We start from the raw sequence: 27,407 nt of genomic DNA on the forward strand, positions 1-27,407 counted from the left end.
CAAAAGACAGCCTGCGCTAGCCTCTGATCGTTGTCGTCATCCTCTTTACACGGCTGTCCTCTTCTTCATCGTTACTGGTCTGTAGCAATATAATAGGCTGTTTTAGCAGAGCGTTTTTGACGGTCCGCTCCGCTCAGCGGGCTAGCGGAAGCGCAAGTGCGCATGCGCGACCCGTTCAGCCGTGAGCAGGTGAGCGGACGGGAGCCCCCTCTCCGCTAGAAAGCTTTCTCAGCGGAGCGCGGCGAGCGCGTCAAGCGGGTCTAGCGAAGCAAAATGGCTGCCCCCAGTGCTGCTGGCCCGTCAACGAGCTCGCTTGAATCGGGATTTGTAAAGCGCAAACCTAGAGTACACTTTAGGAGACACGAAGATCTTCTTCTATTCGGGAGGTTGTGGCCATGAACCCGTTTCGGAACCATGCCATGTGTGCACGTTTGTTTATGCGGACCACGTTTTAGGTGTACTGAAAGAGCAAAAAACCTTGTCTTGGCTACAACACAGTGTAACGGCTTTGTTAATGTAAGGATTATACATATATATAAGAAATGAAAATGCAATGTATTGAGTGAAATGCCTTCAGACATCGAGCAATTCCAAATATATTATTTTATTGCGGCAATTCTTACAACTTGAATATTATGTTCATAGCGGTTTTACCTTCTGCGGCAAGGTGGCGCGTCAGGCAAGCACATGCTAGAGTTACTGTATATGGTAGCATATACAGTAATTCTAGCACATGCCTTTCGGACGCAGCCGGGCGCTCCGTTAAAACTGATTCTTCGTCCGCCGATCCGCTAACTGTGAGCGGGTACGCGAGAGCGGAGCGGACCGTCAAAAACGTTCTGCTAAAACACTCTAATAGCTTGATATTGACCTGCTGTTGTTGCTTAGCAATGTGGCAGTTGCGCTTCTAAGCAATAGGTCACGTGTTCAATTCGCGGCTACAGTGGCCGCATTCCGATGGCGGTGAAATGAAATAAAGAAAGAAAAACAAAGAACGTCCGCGTACCGTGCCGTGGGTGCACGTTAAAGAAGGCCAGGTGGTCAAAATTAATATGAAAAGCACGCCATAGTGACTTTCATAATGAGACGGTGGTTTTGGCACGTAAAAACACAGACAAAAAAATCTTGATATCACTGTGAATGCTTCGCCCTCTGCGGGCAAACCTGAGAATTTATTTTCGGCGTGAACTCCCTTCGCAGCGATAACACACACACACGCACAAAGCAAAACAGATACTTTACACCATCTAAATAGGGGGCAAGACATAAGTAAGACAATGGTTGCGGATTTATTAATTTTTGCGCAATGTAAGATATTTCATGTAATGAGAGGACCTAAGTACCGTGCACAGTTTACTTGACGTGCGCATTGTCTTTCGATCACTGTCGCATGCATGAAAAAATGCGTTCCCCCCCGCTGTGGTGGCTCAGTGGTTGGCATCGTCTGGCGTTCGATCATCACAAGGACAGATTTCTTTTTTCTTTCAGGTATTGAAATATTGCGTGAACGCATTGCGTGTACATAACGCTTCTGTGTGTGCGTAACACATAACGCGTCGTTTAGTCTGTAGGTGGCCCTTCGTGTACGTTTCGACGAGTGTCTTAGTCCAAGCAACAAAAATCGTGACGAAGAGAAGTCCGCTTTTCAGAACATTGGCCCCAGCGACATTACCCGTTTTACCATGTCGATCGCCTCAAGCATCCACCTTATTGCGAACTTCTGGCTTGCTTTTACGCACGCACATAGCACCGAAATGAGAATAAAAAATGAGTTATTCATAAAAATACACTTAAAAAAAATTTACGGGTAGCAGCTTTCGTGTGGCTGTGGTCGTGCATGGTTATTTCAGATTCAGTAGTACGATGGTCGACAAGAGACTGACAAATGATGCGAAAGTTGGAGCGTGGACTCTATACGATAGGATGCAGTATAAAGCTCGGGGGGGGGGGGAGGGAGGGGGGAGCTACTTAATTTACAGGAACTTAACGTTTATTTCCAGAGCTTTAAATGAACTTTATCTTCGGTCGTAGTATACGAGTCCGTGCGCAAATGAGAATATTTTGGGTACGTCGTGACTATAAGAACCCTGAAGGATTTTAATAGCCCAATTACTTTTGACCTTCAATTCCTCGTAGTCGTGTTTTTGTGATAAGTACACATTCCGCACACCTTAAGAGACCTAATTACGCAATCGCGAGGCGCATATGCCAGCAGGAGATAGACAGGCATGGTTGCAATAAGCATTGACTAATGTCCGTTGTAAGGTTGCTATAGCCTATATTCACTAAGTAAGCAAGCGAATGATCCCCTTGGCACAAAGGAAAACAAAATTTCCAACAAAACTTACTTGCACGGCTTTCTGCGGTGAGCCGCGGCTAGCGCCAGAATCGGCCGATGAGCACGGTAAAATATAAGAAAACAGTTTCAATAAAATGAATCACTGTAGTGTAAGGCCCCTATGCCATTGGGGCCTTACACTGTAACACGGTCGTAGTATACCATTGGGGCCGTGTGCCGTAACGATCCACTTCATTTTTCATTCTTATATCCCGTTGTCATCGGCGCAGGCGTGGCTCGGACGTCATTGTGCGGCAATTATCGATTTTATCGATTACTCAAGGCTATGTGTTATAAAAAACGGAATGGAAAATGAAATGGAACGCTGCAGAATATGGTCCCTGGATTCATTTTCTGTTCTACCGGTGTCGATTGTTGAAAGTCAACCACGCGCACACACATGCTAGATGCGATAGTCGAAATACAGAAAATGCAACAGGAATAAAAATAAAAAAGGCTGAACCGCCAACTCCCATATCCATTTGTTTCCAATTATGAGCTAATTCTAACTAGAAAACGTGAAGTTCATTTTATGTCCAGTTAAAAACTACCATCTCCATTTGTTTTCAGCTGAACGTTGAAATACTCAAACAGGAAGTGCTGGGAATATTTGTGCTGCGCATTCACTTACTAAGGTGTATCACGTAGCCAAACAGCCACCCTGCGCAATGAATTATTTCGCCATTATGACAGCGAGACAGGCACGTCTAATTGCAGGCGCAGGCTACAATAGTGCTGTATAATTCCGAATTTCTAAACGTGATCGCCAGGAATTACTCTGAATTTTGTATTTAACAGTGACGAATGTGTATATAGCACGCCGATTTGAACCTTGTGAATAGTTTTGAGGATTGCCGATCATGATCGCCGCTGTCGCCACGTAATTGCAATGTTCCCTTGCTTCCTTAGCAAAAGTTTTTCTGGTTAAAAGCTATGTGCCTTTATTCTTTTCTTATGGCAGTGTTTATGCTCGTTCAGCGTTGTTTAACCATGGCACCGGTTTATTACAACCACGTGAAAAGAACAGTCACTGACGCCAAGGAAGACATAAGGTAAATAACTGCGCTGGTTTTATTAAATTTAGAAAAATGTAATTTAAAAAGTGAAAGTGGACAAAACAAGGCTTGCCGCAGGTGGAAACCGAACCCGCAATTGCCGCTAGGCACATGCTATGATTTCAACAGTATAAGTTTCATTTCCATGTTTTTTTGTATTTCTATACACTCGAATGCTTCTGTTTGGTTTCTTGGCTTCATTTTCTGTTGGTATCACGTGGTGATTGCAACTGTGCAAAATGGAACCCGTGGTTCTCCTCAACCAGGGCTGTGTTTTATTCGTCCAGAGCAGCTCTGGCATAATAGTTATATGTTTTCCTCTGAAAGGTAAGTGAAGGTAAGGCTGTGAGCCAGCCCATGACTGCGGTTGCTTTGTTGTTCAGAGTGCATCTATGACGGATGCATAGCAACGCGAGGCAGGTATACCTCAACAGACGTTCGCAATATTTCTGTAATAAAGTAACGGCGTTCGCGTGTCGTTGAATAAGTGCAACAGAATAACAGTAATAGTGCCGTTGAGTAACAACTCTCGCCTAACAGTGAGAACGCGTCCCAGTGATTTCTCGTGATATTTGGGCAGGCCGATGCCATGGGACCGGAAGTCCACCTTGACAACCTTGGGCTTCTTCGGAGGCGTCGTCCTGTTCGCCGTGGTCGTCGCTGTCCTCCTGAGCAAGATTGGTGAGTCGTCGACGCCGGCTGTGGCCACGTTCGTTCGAAACATTCGCTGGTTTCATTCTTGAGTGGGGTGACTCCATTTGGACCGGATGTGGGGAGGGGTACGCGCTGACGTAATGGAACCTGTTATATTGTTGTACATCCCGCACGGTCCGCTAGTCTCCACTAACACATTGAAAGCTATGAATTCGGTAACCATATGGCGTACAGGACGCCACGTGAATGCTCCCTAATGACCGTGAATTATTTCATTCATGTTGTTTCCTATGTACCGGCAATAATTTGAGCTGGAAGCCGAGGTCGTGCTTGAATTTTCTTCCTTGTATATCGCCCTGTGCTCACGCTTAGATACAGACTAGGAATGTGTCATCAAATTATTATATTACCTCATATTATTATGTATTATCTCAAAAGTGCTCGCGCTGCTTTAGTGTACCATTTGCACCTCCTACTTCTTGGTGGCGACGTTGAATCAAATCCCGGTCCCATGACCAAGGCACAGGAGGACAAGTTAGACAATTTGAGTCTTGTGGTCCAACGCTCGGAAACTAGCAACTAGCAGTTTGGGAATCAGTCTTGGAATCGTTAAATAAGGCCCTTAACATTCATATTAGCCTCAAGCATGGCTTAGATTTGCTAGCAAAGCGCGTTGCTGAATTAGAATCAAAAATCGAATTGGTGCCATCTGCGCAGTCTCGGTTAATACCCAAACTAGAAAAAATGCAAGACAAAATTGACGATCTGGAAAATCGGTCTAGACAGTCGAATGCTCTTTTTTTGGCGTTGCTGATACAGTCGAAGAAACTTGGGCGGCTTCGTAGCAGCTCGTGCTCGACTTTCGTTCTAGTAAACTTGAAGTCGTGGTAACCTCTATCGTGAGAGCGCATTGTTTGGGCCGCTTTTCGACGAGTAAGACGCGGCCAACCATTGCTAACTTTTACGATCATAAAGAATCTGAATCTTTGATAGCAAACGGCTCCAGGATCAGGAACACAGGCTTCAGCATCGCTCGTGATTATTCCCAGGCCGTCCGAGTGAAGCGCCGTCACCTGTGGCAGCACGCAAAATCCATAAGGAAAGACGGATACCGCATGCGCCTCGTATTTCATAAGCTTCAGATTAATAAAAATGCCTATGTGTGGGACAGTGAGACTGAATGCGTAATTTGTGTATGTCAGCGATCCACAGAAGAATTACATGCTCCTGTTTTTATCACAGATCAGACGCCCATTTCCCATCCTTCTCAAATCTGAATGTGTAGTACCGGTAAAACATCTTTTTTTTACCTTTACACGAACATCAAAAGTGTCGTACCAGAGAGTGCCGAAATATCTTCACTAATCGACTCATGTTCCGCATCATAATTAGCACTAACTGAAACATGGCTCACTGATGTTATAACAGATAACACAATTTTTCTCACCGAAACGCGTTTCAATATTTTTTGATGCGATAGATGAAACTCTACAGGAGGTGGTGTACTCTTGGCAAAAAAAGATGATTTGCGTACTGTGTCGGCAAGGATTAGTTCATTTCTCGAATGTGTATGGGTTTCATTAAAGTGCTGTTCTATCGATATAGTTATTGGTGCTATCTACCGCCCTCCTAATATGAATGATTGCTTTTATGCCGAATTTCTTCGAGTTCTGTGTGAAATATGTACACGTTTCCCAAACTCTAGTCTACTTATATTTGATGATTTTATTTCCCTAGTATAAACTGGCTCACACAATCCGTCACAGCTAATGAAAGCGAAGCTCGTATGTTTCTTCAATGATGTCTTGATTTCTCACTATCGTAACCTATTGCAGATCTCACGCGTCGCACATCGAGCACCGCCAACATATTAGACCTAATATTAACTAATAATCCTGTCATTTTTTCTCACATAATTCACTTAGAGCGCATTTCCGATCATGAAGTAATAACAGCACGTATTCCAGGTCCTTTTAACGAAAAGAAAACTACTATTAAACAAATCCGGTGTTACAACAGAGCTAACTATGATAAAATTAACTCTAAATTTGATTGTTTCTCTGCTGAGTTCTTGAATCAGTATTCGTTACAAACCGTTGAGCAAAATTGGGATTTGTTTACAAATACTTTTATTGACCTTATCAATGAATTTGTGCCTCATGCCCATCAAATGTAGCAGCAGCGCACCATGTTTCAATAAGAAGTTCCGGCGCATGAACAGTAAGAAAAAGCGGTTTTATCGGCAGGCAGTAAAAAATGCTCGTTTGAGCGCGTGGGAAAAGTACAAGAAATGTGATAAAGAGTACCAATCACTCCTAAGATCCACTCTACGTCTCTTTTTCAAACATGAGTTGGTATCGCTGTTAACCCACAACCCTCGTAAACTTTGGCGCAACGTAAACCATAGGTTTCATCCCGACATATTGCTTACCGACAGTAAGGGCGTCGTAACTGATGAATCTGAATGTGCTCAGATTTTTAATGAAACCTTTTCGTTAGTTTCTACCAATGAAAATATTAGTTCATCTCCTGAATTAAATATATTTGACGACATATTGCATCCCTGAAATAGTTATTAATAAAGCTGGTACCTTAGAACTAGGGTGGTTGCTTGGGCTAGTTGGTAATTCATGATCGAAAATAACGTACAGCGCGAAGGACAAGGACAGCGATAGACGACATACACAGCGCTGTGTATGTCGTCTATCGCTGTCCTTTTCCTTCGCGCTGTACGTTATTTTTGATCTAGTACCTTAGACTTGTTAAACAACCTTAAACTTACTGGTAGTGCGGACCACCTTGGCTTTAACAATAAGATATTGAATATCTTATATTGAATATATATATTGAGATATCACCATATCGACCTCTCTCTTGCATCTGCTACCGCTCACTTGGTCTTCTTAAACGTAACGTCAAACATGATCCTATCCACGTCAGAAAGCGTGCTTATGCTACTCTAATACGCCGTAAAATTGAATATGCTGCGTCGATTTCGGATCCCGATCAAGCCTAAGTTATTTATAACATCGAATCCTTGCAGAGCCGCGCTGTTCGTTTTATTTTTTCAGACTATACTCATTCTACACAAGCGTCTCAGAACTAAAAAAGCGTGCCCGACTGGAAGACCTATCGTATCGCCGTAAACTTGCTCGCTTAACACTTTTCCATAAGCTTTAACACCATGCATCTCTTCACGACAATTTCTTTCAGTCACCCCATGGCATCTTTCAACGATGTGATCATTCTTTCAAAGTTAAACATGTAAAGTGTCATTCATGCTCTCACGCCAACTCATTCATTCCTCGCACGATCATTCAGTGGAACAATGCGCCATCGCACATCACCACAGAAACTGACACAAAAAAATCCCAAGACTTACTTCGCTGTGATGGAAATGTGTAATAATATTTTGTTCATTTATCTTTTGTTCATGCTTTCCTTTCGTATTATGCTTTACGTTTTCATTGCGGTTTTTATTATTTTTGCACTATGTATTGATGTTGTTTTTTCTAACATGTACAGCATTATTAATGACTGTATCGCACCCCTCCCCCCCTATGTAATACCCTCCCCGTGAGAGCCTTTAGAGGTAACATGAATAAATAAATGAATGAATGAATGAATGAATAAATAAATAAATAAATGAATACATTGCCTCTTACCGAACACTAGAACTACTAAATGTCTGTCCATGTCTGTCCAAAGATAATCGACATAGTACTTATACTGTAAATCTGTTGTCACCTTCATACACCAAATGAAATGTACCTTACAGGTGTGACTGTCGAATTACATTGTGCAATCATGACTTATTGTGGTAAAAACGGCTTTGTCGAATGTGCAACGGCAACTGCAACAAATATTTTTCATTGCACAGTTTGACATACAGTAGCCGACAAAGAGATACCCGATTTTGCATTATCGGTTCTAAATCGGGGTACAACCCTAATACGTATGTGCAAACAAGCTCTGTGTTTGTTTGAGAAAGTTTGATATTTTCCCAAATATTACGAAGCACCGTTTCTTAGGTGGAATTATTGAAATAATCGGAGCACATTAGTGTTTGAAACTTAAAAGCCACCACAGCGCCAATCGCAAGAGGGACACCTCGCGGCTACATTCGTATACCGTCGGTGCGCAAGGAGGAACCGCGGTAACATGCACGCTTGCAGTCTCGGAGGGACGCGCATGCGTGCAGGTGTTGGTCTCGACACCAAGGGTTCACCGCTAGCAGGGCAAGAGGGTCATTTCGCCACGAGCTCGCGCACCCCGCAATATTTTGTGGGCGAGTGTACATGCTGCATGGTGATGTTTTTCGGCGTTTAAAGAAATCACGCAAAATATGAAACAAAACCACGTGACTGCGCTCGTGCGCTATCGTATTGCAGCGCTCTAAACCATGCGTCGAACCTGTCGCTTATCAGGGACGATGGCGCTTCCTTTCCGTGTGCCACGGACAAATATGCTGACGCACTGGGAAGCCGATGCCTAGAGCCGCGGCCGCTTACTTCGCCATGGTCCGGGCGCACGGTTCTTTCGAACGAACCACGGTTGAGAGTGCTGCAATGCGATAGCAGGTGAGCACAGTCTCGTATTTTTATTTGATATTTTGTGGGCTCTTTAAACGCCGAAAATAACAAACATCACGCAGCATATACGTTGCCACAAAAAACTGGATTGGTCGTTTCTTAATCCGCTCTACAACGCAAAGAGACGCACTTGGCCCTAATGTGAATATTAAGAATTTTGCATAATTCATCTTAGTTGATTAACTAATTAAGCGGAATGTGAAAAGACCCCCAAGGAGTCCCACATGACGACTAACCATAAGCCGTTGATTTCATTCTGCTGCGGCTAACCAGTTCTCTTTTACATCCTTGGTTCAAGTTGCGCGAAGCACACTGCATATTAGGGTTCTACTGCGGTTCAACACAGGAAATGCAATATAAGATATCTTTTTGTTTGCTGCTGAATGCGTACCGTGGCACTGCTCACTTAAGTTTTGTGTATTGACAAGCGGTTTTCGCTGTATGGGCCACTTGTGTCGGTGTTGTGACGTTTTCTCGCAGTGTCTGTGTTGTGTCGGCTGGTGCTCATAATAATAAGAGCACGCTGCGAAGTGCGCATGCGCCACTAAGTGTTAGAAGCAGAGTGCCCCTTGCTAGCGGCTCCTCTCTTTCTTGCCGAGCCTCTACCCACAAGCATGGGTCAATAAACGTCGTTCACCCGGAACTTGTCTGATCCTTTCGGCACGCCTGGCGCAAAACGCAACAGTCTGCATAGGAGTTATACTAGTACCTTTCTATCTTATGCATCTTGTAAGTGATTTATGCAGATAGGACGTCATTGTTGCAGGCATTTCATGGCACCAATTGCTTAGACTACTGATAAATTGGCGCAGTGACATTAAATACGAACCGCTCTTGGTTAACTGTACTGCTACGAGTGGGCGTGGTCAGGGACCTCTCTAAGACACTTTCAGCGTCCCTTCCTCTTTTCAAAATTTCTCAAATTTCGCAAGAATGAATACACGTTGAACTATAGCCTGAGCTGTGACGACTTGTCTCTCTCGGTCAATCATAGCCTGTCGTGTAGTTACGCCACACGGCACAGTGAGAAGGTTCTGTCCTTTGGTTAAAACACGCTGGCGGGCTAGTTGGTTAGAATCCATGGTAGAGTGTATAAGCGCGACTGGACGAGAACTAGGACGTATATGGGTATTCACTGCCGAGGTTGTTCCTGCAAACCCATGTTTGGAAACACTTCCATCAGGCACGTACCCAAAGGGCCCCCCCCCCCCCCCCGAAGTTAAGACGCATGTCCCCCCCCTCCCCTCTCCGCCCACGCCACCACTTCTCACACACGTTCCTAAAGCGCAGCCAAATCAATGTTGATACTTGACAGCTATTCGGTGGTCAACATTTCTTTGCCTTTTTCAGTGCTTTTGGATGGCGGTAGTTATCGGCGTCTCTTGGGATGTGCAGGCCAGTTTTCTCATCAATTCGGTGCCCGCGCTATTAACTCGAGATGCATTCAGTTGTCACCGTCTATTCAACGGTCACGCGCATCGTTGTTGCTTCGTTAGTTCATCCTTCTTCGTCTAGTCTGATCCAGGGACCAGGAAAGGGATTCAGTTCGTGGTCAGCTGGTCTGTATGAGCGTGGAACGAGTTGCGGCCAGAGAAAATGCCAATTGCCTTTAACTTTTCTTTTTGTTTCATTATTTGCTCGAGTGACGGCTCGCCGCGACGCTGACAGATCCTCGGAACCATATACCCGCGATATGGATTAGATAAGGTGGAAAATAAAATAATGCGAGACAGCATCCATCATCAAACCCTGTACAATTGGCAAATGGAAACAAGAGTCTCAAGGAGCTCAGAAATTAAGCGATCTACTAAGGGAGAGGGCCGAGACAACAGCCAAACAGGAAAGAAAAGCAAAAATTAACAAATTTAGCCATTGTTTATCAAAATATTTATGGATCAACACCTGTTTATTTAAAAAGGAAACAGAGAAAACGCCGCCGGAAATGGAGGACAATTCCGTGTGTTCTGAATGACGCTTCTACAGTTATCATTAGAGCCGCCCAACGTAGCCACTTCTCTGCTGTGCTTATGGAGGTGCATCACGTCTAGAATTGCAGCTTCCTTCGCACTACGCGGTTGTACGCGACTGGTGGCCACGCATCGTTACGTAACTTCCCAAATAACAATACGAGTTGGTTGTGGCACTTGTTAGAGCTGTAAACGAGGGATCCAAAAGAACTGCGAGTGTTCCGCAAATGTATATTTCTGTATAATTCTTCCAGAGTTAATTCAAAAAACGATACTATAGTCACATACAACTGAAGTCTGCAATGAAGCCCCGCCCACACCTTCATAACCGCCAGCCACTGTTCCTCCGCGAGGCTGCAAATAATTCGTACTTGAAACTTTTTCTGTTACCCAAATAAGGCGGTAACTACAAAAATAAAATTATTAGCGCGTAATTTTGTACCTTTTCCCTCGCCTGTTATAGTGGAATGGCGAATTCCTAATCCTTTATTGAACTGAAATAACATGCTTGCCTCGCTACAACTATTCGTTGCGAAGTTTCACTTCAGTTGGCCGTGAAGTTTCATTAGTAAAACGGGTGCAGAAGTGAAATGAACAGCAGCGCAGACTTTTGAAGACTCCATACATTTTGTCCACGTCTGTTGCACGCCTCATTGCTTCTGCCGATGAAGACTCTTTACGAGCAGCAGACGCTCCGGAGGTATCAAGTACGACGCCATTTTGAAAAGACCGCATGACGACGATTTTGTTGGCTTCTGTGATTGGCTAGCGGAGTAACCTAACTCCGCGCGGTCCGTTTGCCTTTGTTGCCAACTGCTGCTTTTTCAGTTCTATTTTACTAACGTAATCTTTATTTTACTTTTGCTTCTTTATTTGTTCTTGGTGCTTCTTTCCTGCGCGAGTCCATTTAACATAGTTCTTTGTTTGTCAAGTAAAGGAGAGGTGAATCGCACAGGCATACGTGTAAAATACACCTTATTTCCGTTTTTTTGGGTTTATGCGTTTTTATGGTGAATGGTGGGCGTTATTCACATTTGCACTAGTAAAAGTAACCCCCCCCCCTCATTTGCATAGAAAAGTTACCTTGGGTTGCCCCCCCCCCCCCCCCGAAAAAAAATCCTGCGTACGTCCCTGACTTCCATTCTGTACAAGGCACATAGCAGGATGACGAGGGAGATTGTAGAGGCCTACGAGATTGCAAAATTTGAGCAAAAGTGTGTAAGCAAGGCTTCGGTGTCACTATCGGAAAAGGAGATACGATTCCTCAGTTTATCTTTGTGACCATTGTAGTACATGTTTTTCCCTTGCCTTGCCCACGTGTTCGGTTCAACGAAATGCACCACTCAATGTTCTTTTTTTGCTGTTACGTTTGTTTCCGCTTGCACGGTATATATTTATCGATGCGTGCGAAAATAAAATTTATAGTTGAAAGTGAAGCGCTGTGTCTGTGTATCTGTTTCTTTCTACGTCCTCGTCCAGTCGCGCTTATACACTCTACCATGGGTCTGTCCTTTGCTTCCTTTGTTATGTTTTGTTGCAGGGCCTTCGAAAGGTGCAGCTAGAGCCGGGATGCTGCACGACGACCCGATCGAGCGTGCGAGGCAGATCGGTTGCCAGTGCACCCCTGCCGCCAGGACGCCGATCGGCCCAGGCGAACGGCCCTACTACTGCGTCTGCCCCAAATCGAAACCCAGCGGTGAGTTGGGCGACGCCGCGCATCGGTCGGCATGCTCACCCATGAGCACAATAAGCTCGCGCTCGCTGCACAGTGATCTTACAGAGGCTGGATAGAGTATCAGTGACAAAAGGGGGGGGGGGGGGTGGTTGTACGTGGGTACGGACGAAGTCGAGTGCCGGTGAGTCTCAGTGGACGTGAGTTGGAACGAGAGTAGGTGTCGGTCAACGCGAATGTCAAGGAAAGTTGACATTCGACCGTGAACATGCGTGAACGCGGGGTGCAGACGCGAGTAATTGCTGGTGAGTGCAAGTGCACGCAAGTGTGAATATTAATAGTTATGTCTGAATGAAAGCAAGTCGATATGAGCGAGTGTTGGCGAGTAAGCGCGAGTTAGAGCCGATGAGTGCGAGAACGCTTGTGTGCAAGCGGGTATACAGCCCCCCGAAAAACTGGCGTGTCAGCGTCACTGCGTATGCACTTATTGTGTCCACCACTGGCGTGTCGCTATAACGTCAGTGAAACCATGATCTCAGCTGGTTTCTTATAATTTGTCGTGATTTGAATGGTCAAAAAAAGCTCATTCAATAACTGAAGGAACTCATTTTTGGGGGCCATGTTTTGTAATGAAGCTGACACGGTCGACATTCCTTTAATAAAGGCCAGACCTGGCTATTTCTTTAGTATGTAGGGATATACGCTGAAGAAGTAGCATGCAAACATATTTCAGTGTCCTGTGAATTATGACGGCGTTAAGTGGTTCGTTCGCTGCTTGAAAGGCAAGCATGCACAAGTTAAAGCGTTGAAGTACGTGTTTGTGTACAGTGCGTATTGCTTCCTCTTCACGTCAAATTCAATGGTGCACGTTTTCCATGTTTACTAAGTTCTGAAGGGCGCTTTGATAGCAGTCTTGTGACATTGCGCTCATTACCAGGTAAGCTGTATATGGATAAATGAAAGAGGCGCGATGCCGCAAAATGGAGGCAAAAATACCTGACAGCATGTTTGCATTCTTTCGACCGAAATTTTGCAGGCAAATTTTGGAAAGGTTGGCCATGTCTGTTAGTCTCGCCTTTCGCTAAAATTCACATCAGTAGTTGCGATCCAACTGGTTGTGCTCAGCACGTTGGTCAATGACAGCGTCACTGCATCTCAGTGACGTCACGCTACGAAGCTTTTCTATATTGTAAATCGATACGAACTTGTATTGATTTCGTTCGTTATCAAATTATCTGGCTGTAGCTTCCCCCTCCTCTCGAATGTACGATAAATCAAACGCAAATAAAGTTGGCTAAAGTGAAATACCAAGCAAAGGCGTAGGACAGCGGCAGGGACGACGCAGGCGTTGTTCTGTACTGCATGAAAACAGCGAAATGGCGATTTCGGTTTGTTGACTGCAAGTAATTTTTGTCTGAAATAGGAGTGTAGATGGTGACGAAGGAGCGAGTTCAAGAGTGCGCTTGTTCTGTCCGCGTTTTCTGCGCTTTTTCCCCCCAGCCGCAGGATCGCTTTATTTAGGCATGGTGTAGGGAGAATTCAGTAACATTCTCATGCACAATTACACTGCCATTACTGTGCCAGCATGGGCAACGCATATGCAAATTTACTTTGATTTACACGGTATAGATTTAGGGCTTCGTTTTTCTGCAGCTTCTTTAGCTTTCGCCCACTTTGGACACTGTTATCAGGTATTTGCTCGTAATATACAACTCCTGATAATATTTAGATTCTTCCTAAATAGTAGTGTTTTGGCTGATAAAAGTTGCATGCTCTAACGTGCAAACTATGCTACTGGTGGAGTGAACAGCTACTATGAAGTCATCAGTGGAAGGCATGTCACATGTGTTGAATAACGTGGCTGGCGGGCTCGTTTTGTGGCTACTTTGTCATTGATTGTATAGTTGCTCGGATAACTGTTCAATGGTATTTTATAGAATGGCTGTTATTCCGTACATAATTGGGTACATTTCTTTAGTTTCGAAACGTGCCGACCGTGTCTGGGCAAGCTAGGTTGTCCGCAACATTGTACTAAGAAGATAGATCATAAAGGAACAAAATACCTTTATTATTTACATAAAAACAACAGTGGAGCAACTGTGTAACGTTGATGAACAAAAGTGATTGAGTCTCAACATCTCGTTTCGGTGAAAAAGGGTCTGTATAAAAGGATTATTTATGAAATATTGGGTCAGATAATTTTCTACTGCATGATAGTTGTCAAAAGTTGAAATAGCATCCTAGTGATTGGCGTATGAGGAGAAAAAAAGAACGACATCGCTGGATGCGATAAGCAAAAAAAAAAGGAGTCAATCAAAGTGCAAACTGACCGCGAGGATTATTCTAAATGACTAGAGAAGGAAAGCTGACGTTCCTTTGAAATACAGCGACGAAGGTATGGTGTAGTGAATAAAGATGGGTGCGACGTCACCGATGGCCTAAATTAGTTCACATTGACGTGGCCACGGAGTTAAAGTGGTGCAATTACTTGTCAGGTCTTGTGGAAATGCGAGGACAACAGACACTGCAACCTCGGCTTGCATCTCTTTTACGCATACGGGCTCGGCAGCAACACAACTAGTCGCGGGTGCGGCTTGTGAGGAGACGTATCACTAAATAATGCACAATGTTACATCTGTCATCGGTGATGTCCCCGTTTGTTGGACGTAACACAGAGCGATCAACTCCTCCCATCTCAGTCTTCCTTGTAGCCTGATGCCACCAACTTCTATACAGTGTGTTTGACTTAACTTGGGCAAAACTTTAAATCAAATCATGGGGTATTAGGGGCTGAAACTACGATCTGATTACGAGGCACGCCGTAGTGGTGCACTCTGGAAACTGTGGCCATCTGGGGATTCTTAACGTACCCCTAAATATAAGTACACGGTTGTTTTCGCATTTCGCACCTAGCGAAATACGGTCACTGGGGCCAGGTTTCGATCCCGCGACCTCGTGCTTAGGAGCCTGACACCATGGCCACTAAGCAACCACGGCGGGATGTGGGCCAAAGCCTAAAGTTATGTAAATGCTACGTAGCTGGACAAAAACAATTTAGACTCATTTGCCGTCGCTTGGACATATTCAGATGATTTTTTTTTGCATTCCGCATAATCAAACAATTGGTCTTAATTAATTAGCTTCTCAATTATTATCATTACATGAATAGTGTCAAAGCAAATATTATAGACCAACATGAAAAACTCCCGATGCAGCTTTCTGGTGGTCGTGCTACATAAAGAAAGCTGCTACATGGTCGTGCAGCTTTCCTGCTACATAAAAGTGTGTCTCTGAGCTGGAGTGAAGCCCGCTAACCCACGCGAAGTGCCTCGAGTGGCCAGTCACGCGTGAATTTTGCATGTATTTGTTGGCTTTAATGAATATATTGTGGCACCAAATGGAAAATAAAGACTTACGAGGGAGAGTCAGAAACGGCAGGTCGAGCGCTGAGCGCTTTGTGGGCTTCTTTCACGCTCGGAGAAACACTTTTAGGCAGCACGTGTTGAGCACCAGAAAGCTGTATCGAATGTTTTTCATGGCGCTCTACAAAATTCTTTTTGACGCTTTTCACCTAACTATATTATTTGAGAAGCTGAATATTTAATTAAGAATTATTATTTAATTAGGTGGAATGCAAAAAAGTAATCTGAGTATCTCTATGCGACTGCAAATAACGCTAATTTGGTTCTGTCCAGCTGCGTAGCATTTACATATTTTTAAGCTTTCACCCAAGTCAGGTGAAACATCCTGTGTAAACCTGCAGGTACTTCATAATGGAGTCGAGATCAAATCGCAGTGTTTCCATTCGAATTAAGTCCTCGCACGCACGCTTACTTACAGGTGGTGTCGCGAACGCGCCACGCTTTAACGCTTTTCATGGGTGAATAAGGCAAGACCAGGCTTGAGTTGATCATGGCGCCACGCGATGGTACCATCACCTAACGTTTTTCAGCGCCCATGTGGGGTTCGTATGAGGGCGTAAAAATGTTGGTCCAATGGACGACCGAGTGCCGATTTAAGAGGAAGCTTTAGCTCGGGCCCAACTCCGATGCGGCCTATTTAAATACATGTGAAACGCAAAAACGTTTTTCTGAGATAACCCCTTGAGCGCTTTTAATGAAGTTTGTTGGATTTGAAAGAAAAAGTTAAGTTCTAGTCACTGCTGGAAGCGGGATTTCGATTTAGGGCTTGAAATTTTGTTAAGAGGATTTTCAAATATTGGACCGTTTGAAAAAACTAGAAGCACGAAGTTTACAAATTCATAGCTGTGCATAAAGAACAGATATTGCGGTTCTGTAAATGGCATTCATTAGATCATTTAAATCGGAGAAATTCGATGTGTCATTTTAGATCTTACGTGAATTTCTTACCTTGGATGCAAGGATTCTGCAAAAGCTGTATTTACATATTACTAAATTTTTTATATTCATGTGTAACCTATCAATTTTGTCCCCTTTAGATGTACTATTAGATGTAATTCACAGAATTGTATTACTCTTTTTAGTTGTTCACTTACAGGGTTGTAAACTTGATAGTTTCATTTTCTGAAAATTTTTGGTTTTTGCCGATTTTCAGTAAAAAGTATACGACCAAACTCAAAAATTCGAAACCAACAGTCACTAGATTTGAAGATTTTCTTTTAAATGCAACAAACATCGGCACATTTTGTGCATTGGTTGCCGAGAAAAACGAATTCTCCTTGTACATGTATGTAGATAGGAGCACTCGAGCTATAGCCTCCTCAAAAGTGCACTCGCCATAACTCGTGCCACTTTTAAAAACGGCCCGTCAGCGGCAAAACAAGATCTCGAGAGTGGTTTTTTGGGGTGCCAGAATTTTAGGCATAAGTGTTTGCTACCTGTTGGTCTTAGGGCTTAGTCGTACGCGAGCGAAGTATGCGTAAAATTAGAGAAATTGGAAAAAATACTGATGCAGTAATAAGATTCTTTCGTGTTTCATTTTATTTAACAAAGAAACCAATGACTCGCTATTGACAGCAATATCACGTGTAAGTGTTGATGCCTGCTGCGGTTATTTTGAGTTGCTTCTTAGATATGTACTTCGAATTTCACGTTGCCTACCACTTTCTTCATGATCTTAAGTTTTCGTTATTTGCAAGATTCCACAGGACCCCACGCGGGCTTAATGAGGAAGGGCACTAATTACGACATATTGAATATAAGATATGAGGCAAGGTAATATTTTAGTGTGAGAGAGCAACATCTAAATAACATAAAATATCACGAAGCAAATACGAATGGAATTCCATGAGTTCGTTGCATTCCGCGCCGATAGTGAAGCGAGCCGCAGATTATTTTACTCTTTTATTGCGTGATAGAAAAATTAACATTGAAAGATAACAGACCTGGCCAAGGTGGTATTGGCGCTAGGATTGACTTTGTCGACCCAGAAGGAGCTTAAGCCACCGTTCAAGACTCGGGGACAGGCGTAAAGAGAAATTGTGAATGAAATAAAATCCGCAGGCTAAACAATAGCTAGCGTTGACGGCATTACGCATTTCGTTTCCCCCAAGGCTGCTTACTTGTTGCAACGTGTAGAACCCCCTCTCACCCCCTCGCCCAATTTCTTTTTACCACGTTAGGTTCGTTTAAATTAGCTCTTAAGGGCAACGCTTTCTTCCGTACGAATAATTGTTTGGGAACGCGATGACCAGTTCAGTCAATATAAGTGCATCTAGCTTTGGTGGATTTTGATGAGATGGCACTGCTGTTTTATATACAAGCACACAAGCATTTTCAAGCTTTCGAGCATTTTAGCATCCACAAAAATAATCTCTGAAACGGAAAGAGAAACACCTTACGGGTTGCGTTACACGTCGCTCTACAGATCTTCACAGACGTTCACCAATGGCACAGATGTTTGGACAGGAACCCCGCCATCTATCCTTAGGATGTCGCTGCTCCAGTACGCAGCGCACTATTGAATCGCATGTGCGTTCGATTGGCGCGCTTCCATTTGACATTTAATTACCGCGGGTTTCTTCACTATTGGCTCGGGTAATGAGATGCCGTGCGACGTAGTGCGCCTAATCACACAATTACACGGGTCGCTCATGTAACTGCACTGTGCTCGGAACAGACAAGTCCTCAATACTTACGACCGCCTGCACCCTAAATGCAGTGCTTGGCAAAGCAGTGCGCCTCTTGAGAATGGCGTCCGGATACAGATCAGAGGGCGCAAAATCCAGCGAGTTTGGCTTCGTGGGGTGCAGTGAAGTTGGCTGCCAATTGATTGCTCAACGATGGGCACGACGGCCACATTGTAGTGTCGTGAAGGGCCACACGGTGACGAACGCCGATCCGCGCAACGTACATGCGCTTCGCAGCTACGCCCCAGAGAAGCTGGTGGACACGCCAAGTATTGCCCGTCCACTAGGCACTTTGAATGTCCCCTATCTGCATCAGTGATCATCAACTTTATAGCCGTGGGCACGCACTTTGCTACAGTTCATTTCAATGTTCGTTTAACAATTCAGTTTGAGAGCGTGTTGCCTTACTTGGTTGAATCATTTCAAAACCGGTGATTTTTCCTTTAATATACGGATCCTGAGTAATATAATAAACTGAAATTTAGGCGTGAATACCTGTACATCCATAACTTACGAGACTGGAATTTCTAGGCGCCTGCTCCAGTGTTCCCGAGAAGATAAAGTTTGACAGGGTGCAGTACATATGTGATATCTATGAGCGTCTGAAGTAAAATTATTTGTTATTGCGATTGCAAAATATTTAAATGCAACGCTTTTCTTACCGTGCCGATTTCATTCGATCAGTTCGATGGACAGTTTTTCTGCGCCTTGTAAAACATTTTCATTGGTATTTTTCTACCAACAACGCCATGCACCATGTGAAATGACGACCGAACTTGAACTATTGCCCGGATTTGACAATTTTTGACCATATGGGAGGGTCTGAAAAATAGAAAGCTTTATTTTAAATAGAATAAAACTTCGGCTCAAGTCGAAACTACCTTGCGCTGCTCCTAGCACTTCCTCAATAAAGGATGCAAGATTTGCACTTTGGTCGGCTCGCAACATGATTTTTAAGCGAGAGCAGCAGTGAGGACACCGAACCTCCTGTCGAGTTATCGAAGCTTCCATTCCAATGTCCAGACCGTTTTAACGATGTCTCAAATAACAATAGATGCGTTTCGTCAGCGCATTCACAGATTATTACAAGGGATCCTTCCGCACAGGTGCACAGGTGCTAAGTTTGAGTAAAAACTGAAACAAAGCACGCAGTTCATTTAAGACTGACCTTTGACCGAAGTTTGACTAGCAGACTCATCACATTTCAAACACCGCCTGTGCAAGTTCCTTTATTCATTACTATAAAATATTGGGCAACCTCCACATTATTGAACATACCACCAGGAGGCTCCAGCGTCAGCTGAAAGTAAGGGACATTAGATGAAAATCCCTTGATAATTTCAAAGTACCGCCACTCTTTGGACTCTGCCACCACTGCGCGACCTCCTCGCCGCCTCCTCGCGGGAAGCAGCCTTGCGCCCGTTTTTCTGCACTACGATTGGTCTCCCTGCCGTTGCCCTTGGAAATGCGCGGATCTTGCGTTTTGCTTGTGTTGTTCTGCTTTGTCCGCGCCATTTCTCTCCTCAGCCCGGCTGGCTCGGCGCTTTAGTTCGGCGTAGCGAACGTTGTACGCTGTGTTCCTCAGAAGATAAAGTTCGACAGGCTGCAGCACACACACACACACACACACACACACACACACACACACACACACACACATATATATATATATATATATATATATATATATATATATATATATATATATTGTAGCGGGTAATATGCATGTGACACTGTAGTTGTAGTGGGTAATATGCATGTGGCACTGTGCGGACTGCCACCGCTGCGGCGCGAGACACGAGCGCGGGTTGTTGATGCGAAGCGCTAGGACTCGTGATCTAGAGCTACCTGCGATCCCTCGAACGAGCTACATAAACCCCATTTCATTTGGTGGAGCTGCGGGGTAACCTCGAAAACTGGAACTCCGAAGCAGGACGCTACCGACTGCTGCGACCATGCCTGACGAAACCACCTAGGAAGATGCACCACAGCCTCCGACGGTCATCGTTTCCGGTGCATTGCGCCAGCGTGATCCTGCCATCTTTAGCGGCCCCGATGATCATGACGTGGAGGATTGGTTGTCATCTTACGAAAGGGTGAGCCAGCATAACAAGTGGGACGACGTCACAAAGTTGCACAATGTGCTGTTTTACTTAACCGGCGTCGCGAACCTCTGGTTCCGAAACCATGAACACGATTTCACAACGTGGAGCAGATTCAAGACAAGTTTCACAGAAGTGTTCGGGCGCCCCGCTGTGCGCAAGCTTCGCGCAGAACAACGCTTACGGGGGCGCGCGCAACATCACGGTGAAACGTTCACAAGTTACATCGAAGATGTCATTGACCTGTGTAAGCGCGTGAATCCGTCAATGGCGGAACAGGACAAGATAAAACACATTATGAAAGGCATTGATGAGGACGCATTTCATATGTTGCTTGCGAAGGATCCGCGTACCGTGGCCGAAGTTATCAACTTGTGCCAAAGTTTTGACGAGCTACGGAAACAACGCATCTTAGCTCGGCGCCCACCGCCTACGGAAGATTCGTTAGCAGCATTGGTTATTGGCGACAACCACACAACTTTGCTGACGCAAATAAAAGAATTTGTGCGCGAGGAGGTCGCGCGACAGCTCTCGATTTTGCCGACCACGGAGAAGCCTTCTCAATATTTGGCTTCAGCGATCCGACAGGTAATTCAAGAGCAAGTGACCGAAGCTCTTCCACCTCCGTGTCAGCCGGCTCCCGTGGCCGCGCCTCTGACGTATGCTGAAGCCGCTGCACGGGCGCCTCGTCTGCCGGAATTCTCTCCTCCGCCTTCAGCGCCTCTCCAGCCGGTGTTCTCTCATCCGCCCTCGCCTCGCCAGCAGGTCACTCCCTTTTTCAGCGCACAGCAGCAAGGCACAAATCCTTGGCGTACTCCTGACAACCGCCCAATATGCTATGCCTGCGGTACACCGGGACATGTAGCGCGCTTCTGCCGCCGGCGCTTGCCGACCTTCGTGGGCACCGAGCGACCACCCAGCTCCGGCTTCCGACCATACCGTATGCCTCAGCGACCACCACCGGAAGTCTACGCTGCTGATGACATACCAGCACCGTAGTCACAGCTCTACAATACTCGTCACTCACCTTCCCCTCGTCGGCGCTCACTCTCACCCATGCGTCGTAGGCCCAGTGCCAGTACTACTGAGGCGGAAAACTGATTTCCGCAGTTCCTGAGGCACGAACTGCGTCATCGTCGGAACATCAAAGTCCTCGTTTTTCCCCCGCTAACGTTATTGAAGTGTCTGTTGATGGCATCAAATGTCTTGCCCTCGTCGATACAGGTGCTGCTGTATCTGTGATTAGTGAGAAACTCTGCCGTGAATTACGGAAAGTGACCACGATGCCTTCGGTATTATTGCTTAGAACAGCCAGTGCACAGCAAGTTCAGCCAGTCGCTATGGGCACTGCCAGGGTGTTGATTCGAGACATTTTGTATCCGATTGATTTCTTTGTGCTAACTTGTTGCTCCCACGATGTGATTCTCGGTTGGGATTTTCTGTCGCGCCATCACGCCGTCATTGACTGTGCACGTGATGAGGTTCAGTTCTCCGTTCTGTGCGAAATGCCATCTCACGACTTTCCAGTTCATGATGTCACCAGGATCTGTGTAGCTTCAGATACTGACCTTCCCCCTCACAGCGCGGTATTTGTCCCTCTTTCATGCGCATCGCTTGCCGAAGCGACGGTCATGTTTTCACCCGCTGCCGTCTTCATTCGCCGCCAGCCTATATTGTTGCGTTTCGCTCTCCTCACGGTTCACCATGGGGCTGCAGAAATACTGATTTCTAACCCAAATTCGTACACTTTGGCTTTGCACTGTGGCGAGACTATTGGTACCATCCAGACTGTGGACGCTGACGCTATTGTGTATTTCCCTGTTCCCGATGACGTGGATACTGCCAACGTAACAGCACTGGAACCCCATGTGCCATCTAACCGAGTACCACCGCATGTTTTTTGTCGCTCTATTGCCGATGACCTCGAGCCGACACAACGTGAGCGGCTTATTACTCTTTTAAATGATTTTCACGCCTCTTTTGACTGCAGCCAAGCATCATTAGGCCGCACAAGTACCGTCTCTCACCACATTGATACGGGACACCACGCACCATTACGCCAGCGTCCGTACCGCGTGTCATCCACCGAGCGTCGTGTCATCGCCGAGCAAGTTGAAGACATGCTTGCACGTGGTGTTATCAAGCCATCCTGCAGCCCTTGGTCATCTCCTGTAGTACTCATTAAGAAAAAAGATGGCTCGATTCGTTTCTGTGTAGACTATCGTCGCCTCAACAAGATTACACGAAAAGATGTCTATCCTCTACCGCGCATAGATGACGCCCTAGATTGTCTTCATGGTGCCGAATTCTTTTCTTCTTTGGACTTGCGATCGGGCTATTGGCAAGTGCCAGTGGATGAATCCGACCGCTCCAAGACAGCTTTTATTACGCCTGATGGCCTGTATGAGTTTACCGTAATGCCATTCGGCCTCTGCAATGCACCCGCGACATTCGAAAGGATGATGGACAATCTTCTACGAGGCCTCAAATGGAAGGCGTGCTTGTGTTATTTAGACGACGTGGTAGTTTTCTCCCCTGATTTCACCACTCACCTCTCTCGTCTACGCGAAGTTCTTACTTGCCTTACCACCGCCGGCCTTCAACTTAACTTGAAAAAGTGCCGCTTCGGAGCCCGCCAGCTGACCATACTTGGCCATGTCGTGTCCAAAGACGGCGTCCTTCCCGACCCTGACAAACTTCGTGCTGTCGCAGAATTTCCGCGGCCGACTAGAGTGAAAGAGCTCCGCAGTTTCGTCGGTCTTTGCTCTTATTTTCGCCGCTTTGTGCGCAATTTTGCCTGCATCATCGCTCCCCTGACGAAGCTCCTGGCTGGCTCTGGTGCCCTTCGCGACTGGACTCCGGCGTGTGACCAAGCCTTCACCACGTTGCGTCGTCGGCTTACCTCTCCGCCTGTTCTACGCCACTACGACCCGGGTGCACCGACTGAAGTTCATACCGACGCCAGCGGCGTTGGTCTTGGGGCCGTCCTTGCGCAACGGAAGCCTGGCTTTCCAGAATATGTGGTTGCATATGCGAGTCGTGCTCTCACGAAGGCAGAATCCAATTATTCTGTCACGGAAAAAGAATGTTTAGCTATAGTTTGGGCCTTAAATAAATTTCGTCCTTACTTGTATGGCCGTCCGTTCGACGTTGTGACAGACCACCACGCGCTCTGCTGGCTTGCGTCCCTGAAAGACCCGTCGGGGCGTCTTGGACGTTGGGCTCTTCGGATCCAAGAATTTGACATTCGCGTCATTTATCGATCCGGGCGCCAACATTCTGATGCCGATGCGCTCTCCCGTGCGCCCATGCGATCCGACGAAAGGCCACCTTCATCCATAGAGTGCCCGGTTGCTACGCTTGCTGTTACTGACATGCCGTCTGAACAGAGAAAAGATCCGTGGATTGTGTCTCTCATTGACATTCTTAGCAGTTCTTCAACGTCTACATGCCCTCGAGCCATTCGTCGCCAAGCCACCCACTTCGTGCTACGGGACGCCATCTTGTAGCGCCGAAACTATCAGCCCGACGGTCGCAAATGGCTACTAGTCATCCCTCGCCATTTGCGTTCCGACGTATGCACGTATTTCCATGCAGACCCACAACAAGCTCATGCTGGCGTCCTGAAAACCTACGAGCGGCTCCGCCAGCGGTACTACTGGCGCGGCATGTATTCTTATGTGCGCAAATACATTCGGTCATGTGCAGCCTGTCAGCGACGCAAGACATCTTCTCATACGACAGGCCCTCTGCAACCTTTACCGTGTCCTGCACGTCCTTTTGATCGGGTTGGCATCGACCTTTATGGGCCTCTTCCATGCAGTGCTACCGGAAATCGTTGGATAATTGTCGCCGTAGACCACCTGACAAGATATGCTGAAACTGCTGCACTTGCTTCGGCTACTGCTCGCGACGTCGCCGCATTCATCTTACGGCATTTCGTCTTACGGCACGGCGCACCGCGAGAACTGCTCAGTGACCGAGGCCGTGTCTTCTTGTCCGAAGTTATTAATGAGCTACTCGCCGCGTGCCGCACTATTCACCGCACCACTACGGCGTGTCACCCACAAACTAACGGTCTAACGGAACGATTCAACCGCACCCTTGGGGACATGCTCACCATGTATGTTGCGTCGGATCATTCCAATTGGGACGATGTCCTCCCTTTTGTGACGTACGCATACAATACCGCCGTTCAGGCTACCACAGGCTTCTCACCATTTTTCCTTCTTTATGGGCGTGACCCATCCACTACCCTCGATACCGTACCACCATATCACCCGGATGCCTCTGAATTCACCCCTCTTTCCGAAGTTGCTCGCCATGCTGAAGAGTGCCGCCAACTGGCTCGCTCGTTCACCTCGGATACCCAAGGAATCCGCAAAGATCGCCACGACAATGATCAGCCCACACAGTCCTTCGCCGTGGACTCTCACATCTGGCTTCGGCTGCCCTTCCAAGCTCCAGGCCTTAGCCCAAAGCTTGCCCCGAAATATCAAGGTCCGTACCGGATTGTCGCGTGTACTTCGCCTGTGACTTATGTGGTCGAACCGGTGACGCCATCTTCGGACAAACGCCGCCGTGGCCGCGAGACTGTTCACGTCAGCCGCCTGAAGCCATACCACGACCCCCTTATGGTATCATCGCCTTAGGTCGCCAGGATGGCTCCTCTTCGCCCCTGGGGAAGTTGTAGCGGGTAATATGCATGTGGCACTGTAGTTGTAGTGGGTAATATGCATGTGGCGCTGTGCGGACTGCCACCGCTGCGGCGCGAGACACGAGCGCGGGTTCTTGATGCGAAGCGCTAGGACTCGTGATCTAGAGCTGCCTGCGATCCCTCGAACGAGCTACATAAACCCGATTTCAATATATATATATATATATATATATATATATATTCACCCTCTGTGCTAGCGCTATGCCATGCTGTTGTGCACATAACTGCAGCAAGAAGCCTGAAGATGGTTATGCAGTTCTTATGATACCACAAGGAAAGCGTGACGGCTTGCGCAGGAAGCAATGGCTTAAGAACATTGGCCGAAAGAACTTTGTTCTGACAGACAAAGAGCAGCGTTGTTTGCCAGGTGAGGCGTCTTTATTATTGCTCGTATCAAAGCATCCCCTAATGCTGCATATTTTAAATTCTTCTGGCCTGGGGTTATCCTGGCCGGAATGAAGTTATCCTCGGTACTCTTAATATTCTGCAGGGACTGTACCTCGCACGTCGCCAACTGTTGTTATTCAGTCGGAAATGCAGCACTACAGAATCTGCTTTCCGTTGTGAACATTGATGTGCGAAGATACGCCCTTTCGATCGCACTTTTCGCGATTGTTAAGATCAGTTGCCTGTTTTACTGAAAATTAAAATAGCGGCTTGTACAGGAGCTATTATTTTCAGCTTATGTCGATGTATGCGTCAGTCATACAATGAGTGCAGGCCCTAAAAAATTAGTGGCAAGTATACCCGTGGTATTGCAGGTGATGAGCGCTAGCTAGTCCACATTGCGTTTTTTAAAAGTTTAAAGCGAAAGCCTTTAGATATGTGTTTCAAGGTCGCGTTGTGAGCAGAAAATATCACGTGACCCAGGAAGGCCAGAAGCGACCCAAAGCATGTCCAGCCGTGTATAAGAGATTCATTAGTAGCCAAGTTAATGGTTCATTAGTGATTGAATTAAAGTGGATTAGGAAGGATTATGGTTGATTAGGGTATATTAAGGAGGATTAGGCTGAAATAGGATGCGTCAAAAGGGTTAAGGTGTAGTAAAGAGGATGAGGGTTTACGGTGGATGAAGGAATATTAGGGTGAATTAGGGTTATTGAAGAAGCATTAAGACCGATTAGGGTGCATTAAGGGGATTAAGGTGGAATGGGGTGTATAAAGGACGATGGTGCATGAACAATGATTAAGGCATATTAGGGAGGATTCTGGTTTAATAATGTGGATGAAGGAGGGTTCAGGTCGATTCGGGTGGATTAAGAGGATTAGAGTTGAAGGAGGATTCAAACAGATTAGGGTGGATTAGGGTAGGTTAAGGTGGATTAGGGTTGATGGAAGTGGATTAAGGTGAATTACAGTAGGTTTTACAAGGCTTTCGCATTCTCATCTCTTAATAATAATATATGTGGTTTTACGTGCCAAAACCACTTTCTGATTATGAGGCATGCCGTAGTGGGGGACTCCGGAAATTTTGACCACCTGGGGTTCTTTAACGTGCACCTAAATCTAAGTACACGGGTGTTTTCGCATTTCGCTCCCATCGAAATGCGGCCGCCATGGCCGGGATTCGATCCCGCGACCTCGTGCTCAGCAGCCTAACACCATAGCCACTGAGCAACCACGGCGGGTATTCGCATCTCTTGGGCGATACCTAAGGACACCTTGGATTTTTGGAATTTGCTTCGAACTGCACTTCCACGCATGCATGAATGGGCGACGACTGTTATTTGGCTTTCTCACGAATACAGTCAATGTGCAGGGGGTGGTCACATGATCGCGCACGCTTGCTGTTGCTATCGACATCCAGGCGGAAGCCGGGAATCTTCGATTTATTAGCGAATGTTGTAAAACCACGTTTCTGCAGTTTCTTTTTTCTGTGGGGAAACTTTTCCGTTGATTTAACCCAAGCCGAAATTATTGCATCAATGCGTTTTGATCACGAAGCTTGAGTAATCAATCATGATTGAGGTCATCATGTAGTAATGCAGAGAATATTCTGCAGGCAATAATGTTTAGAACTGGAACGTATTTCCTATTAATCCACCATAATTCACCTTCATCTTTCTCCATCGAGCGTAATGTTCCTTAATCCACCGTAATCCTCCGTTATACACATTTATCTGCCCTAATCCACCCTAACCCTTCTTATTGCACCTTAATCTGCCTTAGTAGACCTTAATACACCTTACTCTATCGTAATA

General features: G+C 45.9%; 1 protein-coding gene across 4 annotated transcripts in view; it reads left to right on the plus strand.

Annotated features, from left to right (window-relative positions):
* LOC135907294 (uncharacterized) overlaps window positions 1-27,407 on the plus strand; it is a 53,235-nt gene that overhangs the window by 18,542 nt on the left and 7,286 nt on the right. Inside the window, exons 2-4 of one of the 4 annotated variants that reach the window (XR_011507547.1) lie at window positions 3,974-4,074; window positions 8,475-8,627; window positions 12,147-12,302. Coding sequence is in view for 3 of the 4 variants with exons in the window: in XM_065438982.2 (XP_065295054.2) it covers window positions 3,305-3,390; window positions 3,974-4,074; window positions 12,147-12,302 (343 nt within the window). In the remaining variant the exon portion in view is untranslated. Of the gene's footprint in view, window positions 1-3,300; window positions 3,391-3,688; window positions 3,721-3,973; window positions 4,075-8,474; window positions 8,628-12,146; window positions 12,303-27,407 lie in introns of those variants that run through there. The other 3 variants (XM_065438982.2, XM_065438983.2, XM_065438984.2) reach the window with 3 other exon arrangements.

Source organism: Dermacentor albipictus, chromosome 7 (genome assembly GCF_038994185.2).
Source record: "Dermacentor albipictus isolate Rhodes 1998 colony chromosome 7, USDA_Dalb.pri_finalv2, whole genome shotgun sequence".
Classification (NCBI taxonomy): domain Eukaryota; kingdom Metazoa; phylum Arthropoda; class Arachnida; order Ixodida; family Ixodidae; genus Dermacentor; species Dermacentor albipictus.